Source organism: Monodon monoceros, unplaced genomic scaffold (assembly GCF_005190385.1).
Source record: "Monodon monoceros isolate NGI ecotype Baffin Bay Population unplaced genomic scaffold, NGI_Narwhal_1 Super_Scaffold_5, whole genome shotgun sequence".
Classification (NCBI taxonomy): Eukaryota; Metazoa; Chordata; class Mammalia; order Artiodactyla; family Monodontidae; genus Monodon; species Monodon monoceros.
The window spans coordinates 91,376,208-91,383,050 of NW_021703782.1; the positions used below are offsets into that span (position 1 = coordinate 91,376,208).

The window sequence follows — 6,843 nt, forward strand, 5'->3', positions numbered from 1 at the left end:
CTGCCGCAGGCTCGCCGTGGCACTTACTCAGCTCGTCCTGGGAGGCGGAGGCGGCGGCCGCAGCCATGTTGCGCCGGGGAGGGAGGGAGGGGCCGGAGGGGGAGGGCACGGACGGGCGGCACTGGGGGCCCGCCGCTCTCGGTGCAGCAGAGGCCGGCAGCCGCCTCTGGTAGTGCGGCGCGGGCCGAGCTGCACCCACGAGGCCCGCCCGCCGTCGCCGTCGCCGCCTGCGTCCTCCTCGCTGCACGCGTAGTTCTCGCCGTCCCCCGCGAGCTCGCGACTCGGGCGCTCCCGCAGTCCGGCGCCTCTGCGGAGCCGCCGCTGTCCGTCGGCCGAGGCCCGGTACGCCCGGCCCGCGCGGCGGCTCTGCGGCTCAGCGCCGCGCTCGCCCAACTCACGCCGGTTTTATATTTAGAAAGAGCTGAGCCATCCTCCCAGCGGCCCCCCCGCCGGGCCCCTCGCGCGCCCGCCCGCCCTCGCTCGCTCGCTCGCTCGCGGCTCGTCCTGCCCACCTGCCGTCGCCCGCCCCGCGCGCGGGAGCCGGCCCGCGAGCGCTCCCTGCGCGGACCCAGCACGCGGCGGCCTTCACCGGCGGCCCGGCCTAGCCGCTCCTCGCCGCCCCTCCTTGCCCGCGCAGCCTCCGGCGGCCCCGGCGCAGAACGGACGCGCAGGCCTCTGACCTGAGTCCGAGCCGGTCTCCATGCCGGGGATGCTGCGCTCAGCGCCGCGACGCGGGCGCCCAGAAGCGAGGCGAGAGGCGGGCTCGGCCTCGGGGAGCCGCGCGCCGCAGTCCGTGAGGGGCTTGGTCGAGCTGGCCCGGGCTGCCCCGGCCGGGGGAGGTCCTCGAGGCGGGACGGGAGCTCTTTCTGTAAAGGTCTGTGGTTGTCACGTTGGCTGGTCCCGACCTGGAGAAACACGCCTGTCCGAAGGAAGAGACGTGGACTCGGAAAAGTTGAGCCGGGTTCGGAGTCGGCGGGAGGAAGCCCCGCCCTGCGCCTCCCGCTGAACTTCTCGGCCCCGCCGCTGACTCAGTCCCGGGCGAGCCCGGGTGCCCAGGGCGCCTTTTTTTACTTAAAGATGGTGATAAACTGTAGGTTTCTGATGCTCTTCGAAACTACAACTAGGACTACCGAGTGAGGGAAGATCACTAAGCCCCACTAAAGTTCAATAAGCCAAGATTTTTAAAGTTGAATTTCAAGTATATATGCTTATAGGAGTTGTCTTAGATTTTAATCCCTACGTTCTTTTTGGTAACCCGAGTGATTTATTTTGAATAACTTTATGCCTTCAGTTTGTCCGTGAGTTCACTTAGTGAAAAACACTTGCAATATGGAATTCAAATTAAGGGGTTGCATAATTGCTGTACTTTAAGTGACAGAACTGTCATAAATTAGGTACAAGGTCAGATACACTTTTTTTTTTTTTTGGTATAAGAGGAAGAAATCAAGATCCTAACTGAATTGAAATTGCCTTTATCCTTAAAAGAAATCTGTAAAGCCCTAGTTAATGTCTTGCAAAATGAATATATGTCATTCCAGATGTAACTTGGGCAAGTACAAGGTACTTACACAACATTAAAGACATTTATGTCCTTTATTGCTTTTATTATAGAGATTATACATGATCTTTGTAAAAATTGCAAATGGTTCAGAATTTAAAAATAAAAGTGAAAGGCCTTGCTTCCCCTCCCAGCATCCCACTCCCCTAAGAAAACTATGGTTAACAGGTACAGTTGAGCATGCACCCTCCAAGGCCTTGTTTCTGTGCACATGTGTATATGGCCCCCAAAATAACGAAGTGGGGAGGGGGTTCAGACTCATGATAAAGTTCTGTATCAGTGTTTTTCCTCCATAGACATTCTTCCACGTTAACTCAAAAAGCTCTACACCACCACCACTCTTTTTATTAATGACTTCATAGTATATTAAGTTAACCAGTCCCTTCTTTTGAGCACATTTTGGCTCTTTTTGTTTGATGGTGACACAAAATCGATGCACAATTAAGTATCCGCAAACAATACTGAAGTGTATAAAGTAAAGGTTGTCCGCCACCTTCCTGCTCACCATCCCCTCATTGTACTCCCTAGAAATAATCCCTGTTAACAGTTTGGTGCATACAACCTCTCCTGACCATTTCTATGACTGTATAGAGTGACTGTACCAAGGACTAGTATGGGGAAACTGACTTCCTGTAATTTCCAATAGATCCTTCTAAAGCCAAGCCACCACCACCCCCCACCCCCCAACCCCTGCCAAAAGTATAGAATCTAAGTTAAAAAAAAAAAGTTCGTTTGAAATTTTAACTTCCAGACAAGGCCAGTTAGCAACTCATAAATTCCTCCTATGTAGACATTCCAGAATCCCACGTGTGCAAATCACATATAGGTATTTACATGCAGATTCTGTTTGACAAAAATGGAATCCTACTATACATATTACTGTGTAACTTTACCTTTTCACCAAACTATATATCACAAGTATCCTTCTATATCAGTAATAATAGCTAATACTAATTGTGCCAGGCACTATTTAAAGTATTTTACTTGGATGAATTCATTTAATCCTTACAACAATCTTATGAAGTAGGGGTTTTTATGATACAGAATGATTGAGGAACAGAACTAAAGTGCCACAAACTAGTAAGTGCTGAAGCAGGAATTTGAACCCAGACAGTGTGGATCCAGAGTCTACATTCTATTTTTTTTTTTTTTAATGAATTTATTTTATTTATTTATTTATTTTTGGCTGTGTTGCGTCTTCGTTGCTGCGCGGGGGCTTTCTCTACTTGCGGCGAGCAGGGGCTACTTTTCGTTGCGGTGCATGAGCTTCTGATTGCAGTGGCTTCTCTTGTTGTGGAGCATGGGCTCTAGGCGCGCGGGCTTCAGTAGTCGTGGCTTGTGGTCTCTAGAGTGCAGGCTCAGTAGTTGTGGCGCACTGGCTTAGTGACTCCGTGGCATGTGGGATCTTCGCGGACCAGGGCTCGAAACCGTGTCCCCTGCATTGGCAGGTGGATTCTTAACCACTGCGCCACAGGGAAGTCCCCAGAGTCTACATTCTTAACCATTCTGATCTGTATGTGCAGAATTACCTCATTCTTTTAAATGACTGCATGATAGTCTTTTCCAAAGACTTGCAAAAAAAAAAAATACCTTTCATGATAAGTACATGACAAAATTTAATCATTCTCCTATTGATGAGCATTTAAGTTTTTACAATTTTTTACTACTGCAAACAATGCTACTGTAAAACATTCTTATATCTTTATGAAGTTACATATTTCTATATGTAGACATGGAATTGTTAGGCAAAAAAAAAGATGGCTTTAACATCTCATTATATACAGTAGTTTATAGCAGCTTACAATGCTGCTTCTAATCACTACTCTTCAAGCTTTTTTATAGTTGCTTCTTCCTTCAAACTACTTATAGTTTATTTTTCCCACTAAATAACGTCATCATCTTACTAGGCACTACGGTTTTAAATAGTAGCCTTGAGATACTTCCTATCTAGAATTTATTTCAACTTTAAAAAACAGACAGGACACTTCCCTGATGGCACGGTGGTTAAGAATCCGCCTGCCAATGCAGGGGACACGGGTTCAAGCCCTAGTGCAGGAAAGTCCCACATGCTGCAGAGCAACTAAGCCCATGTGCCACAACTACTGAGCCTGCACTCTAGAGCCTGCGAGCCACAACTGCTGAGCCCACGTGCCGCAACTACTGAAGCCTGTGCGCTTAGAGTCCATGCTCCCCAACAAGAAAAGCCACCACAATGAGAAGTCTGTGCACTGCAACGAAGACCCAAAGCAACCAAAAAAAAAAAGAAAAAGAAAAATCCACAAGAAAGTCCCTCATGAACTATTGGTACGAATGGTAATTGGTGCAGACACTATGGAAAATAGTATGGAGGTTCCTCAAAAAATTGAAAATAGGGGAATTCCCTGGCGGTCCAGTGGTTAGGACTCCGTGCTCTCACTGATGAGGGCCTGGGTTCAATCCCTCGTTGGGGAACTAAAATCTCACAAGCTGTGCAGTGTGGCCAAAAGAAAAATTTGAAAAAAAAATTGAAAATAGGACTACCATATGATGCAGCAACTTCACTCCTGGGTATTTACCTGAAGAAAACAACACTAATTCAAAAAGACACACGCACCCCAATGTTCACAGCAGCAGTATTTACAATAGCCACGACATGGAAGCAACCTAAGTGTCCATCAGTAGATGAATGGGTAAAGAAGAAATGGATACATGTATGCAGAATATTATTCAGCCATTAAAAGAAAGAAATCTTGCCATTTGGGACAACATGGATGGATCTAGAGGACATTATGCTAAGTGAAATAAGTCAGACATAGAAAGACAAATACCATATGATCTCACTTATATGTGGAATCTAAAAGGCAAAACAAAGAAAACAAAAAGGATTTCCCTGGTGGCGCAGTGGTTAGGAATCCGCCTGCCAGTGCAGGGGACATGGGTTCGGTCCCTGGTCTGGGAAGATCTCACATGTTGCGGAGCAACTAATCCCGTGTGCCACAACTACTGAGCCTGCACTCTAGAGCTTGTGAGCCACAACTACAGAAGCCCATGCGCCTAGAGCCCATGCTCTGCATCAAGAGAAGCCACCTCAGTGAGAAGCCCACGTACCACAACAAAGAGTAGCCCCTGCTGGCCACAACTAGAGAAAGCCCGCGCACAGCAACGAAGACCCAACCCAGCCAAAGATAAATTAATTAATTAATTAATTAAAAAAAAAGAAAACAGACTCATAGATACAGAGTACAAACAGGTGATGCCAGAGGGGAGGAGACTGGAGGGTAAAATGGCTGAAGGGGATTAAGGGGTACAAAGCTCGTTATAAAATAAATAAGTACAGGGATGTAAATATACAGCATAAGAAATATGGTCAATAATATCATAACTTTGTATGGGTACAGATGGTTACTAGACCTATTTTGGTGATCATTTATTTCGTAACGTATGCAAATGTCAAATCACTCTGTAGTACGCCTGAAACTAACGTAATATTGTACATCAACTAATTTTCAGTTTCAAAAAACAGACAAGAAGTAATTGGGGGAGGGTAAGAGGGGGCCAAGAAAGGCCAATGAGAAACCAAAATAATATATCACAAAATCCAAGAACTAAAAATTTGTATTTTACTCCTTAGAAGTCCCCTCTCCCTCTTGTAGGTCCTACTCAAACTAAATATCTGAATGATTCTGATAAGGTGAACAATCTTGCTTCCATCGTCAGTCAAAGCAGAGTAGAAGCAGAATATTAGAGGGCACTCTTCTGGGCAGGTACATGGATGACCAAAGTACTAACGGACACACTGAAAACAAGGGAAGAAGTAGGAAAACTATGAGAAGAAGCTATAAGAACTCAAAAAGCAAAGCATGCTGGGGTTATTTATAAAGTACTGAAAGTACTACCCACCACATAGGCCCTGAAATCATTTCCCTTGAATAAGTGATGTTTATGGTGCTAATCCTGACATCAAGAAATGGTGAAATAGGGACTTCCCTGGTGGTCCAGTGATTAGGACTCCGTGCTTTCACTGCCGAGGGCCTGGGGTCAATCCCCTGGTTGGGGAACTAAGATCCCACAAGCTGCGTGGCGTGGCCAAAAAAAAAAAAAAGAAATGGTGAAATTATGTCTAATTTCAAGCAATAAAAATCGAGGAAGTATGAAGTATATTTTACAAAGCTTTTCATCTAAAATGATTATAATAAGTAAGCAACTTCTGGTGCTTAAAGGTTTAATTCTAAGCTATCTAGAAAATCCAGCTATCCTAAAAGATTCAATTATCCATTCCCAAAGAGCCCCAGACAAGCCAAAATTCTATATAAATAAGTCTAATATAAATAAGACTTTATATAAATAAGTCTAATTGTTTTGGTTGCTGAAAAAGTTAGGGACTGGATCCAATCTGCCGACAGAGGCATAACCCTAATGATCTTCTCTGCTCTTTTCGGTCAGTTATTGACTGAAGACATATTTCATGACATATAAAACCATGTCATGACTCAAAACATTCCACTTTCTAAAACTTGAACTCAGAAACATCAGTCTCTAACCACCATATAGAATCTTTCCTCTCTTTTCCTAATTCCTGTGGATTGGAGTACATTTTTTAAATCATTGAACATTTTATTTTTAATTTTAATAACCAAGTAAAACAGTAGGCTTGTCATAGCAAACTAGAGAAGTAGCAAATTGGGAGATAGAGGAATGCTAAAAGTATGTCTTTCAGAAGAATTAAGACAGAGAAAATACAAAAAATGAGTTTGAAAACATAGAAGCTTCAAACTTCTCTATTAGAAGACTAGGTGGAAAGAACATAGAAAATTGTGGAAAAGCAATTTTTGAAGCAATTCCAATTGTGGAATGGCTGACTGCATCTAGAAACTAATGCAATAGCTGTAATTTGTTTAGAAGGGTCTGAGTCAACAGATATGTCATTTTTGCTTCCTGCCTTTTCTGTTAATTCTGCCTGGAATTTAGACAAGGCTGGAGCTCCAGTGACCATGTTGTGAATATGACATACCTACAGGCCATTTAAGCAGAAACATAGCACGAGGCCAGGTCTCTGAATGTATTGTGAGAGCTGCCATACAAGCTATGGTCAACCTGATTCCGATTTTATTACTGAATGAGAAAAACGAAATCCTGATTAGCTTAAGCCTTTATTTTTAGGAACATAGAGTACACTTTAGATCCTCATCATCACCTCGAAGTTTTTGACCACTTTATGTTCATGGCAATGAATCCTTATTAGCACCTTCAAGTTTTTCTTTCCTTGATTTCTCTCTTACATACAGTGCGAATCAATTCCCAACCTT

The 6,843-nt window shown here is 44.6% G+C and overlaps 1 protein-coding gene across 3 annotated transcripts in view; it reads right to left on the reverse strand.

Moving 5' to 3' along the window:
* The window catches only part of ECPAS (Ecm29 proteasome adaptor and scaffold), a 98,641-nt gene extending 97,681 nt beyond the window's left edge, over positions 1 to 960 (reverse strand). The window contains exon 1 of one of the 3 annotated variants that reach the window (XR_003790757.1): positions 28 to 75. Coding sequence is in view for 2 of the 3 variants with exons in the window: in XM_029202388.1 (XP_029058221.1) it covers positions 28 to 67 (40 nt within the window). In the remaining variant the exon portion in view is untranslated. Of the gene's footprint in view, positions 1 to 27; positions 79 to 680 lie in introns of those variants that run through there. The other 2 variants (XM_029202390.1, XM_029202388.1) reach the window with 2 other exon arrangements.
* Between the last annotated feature and the right edge of the window lie 5,883 nt (positions 961 to 6,843).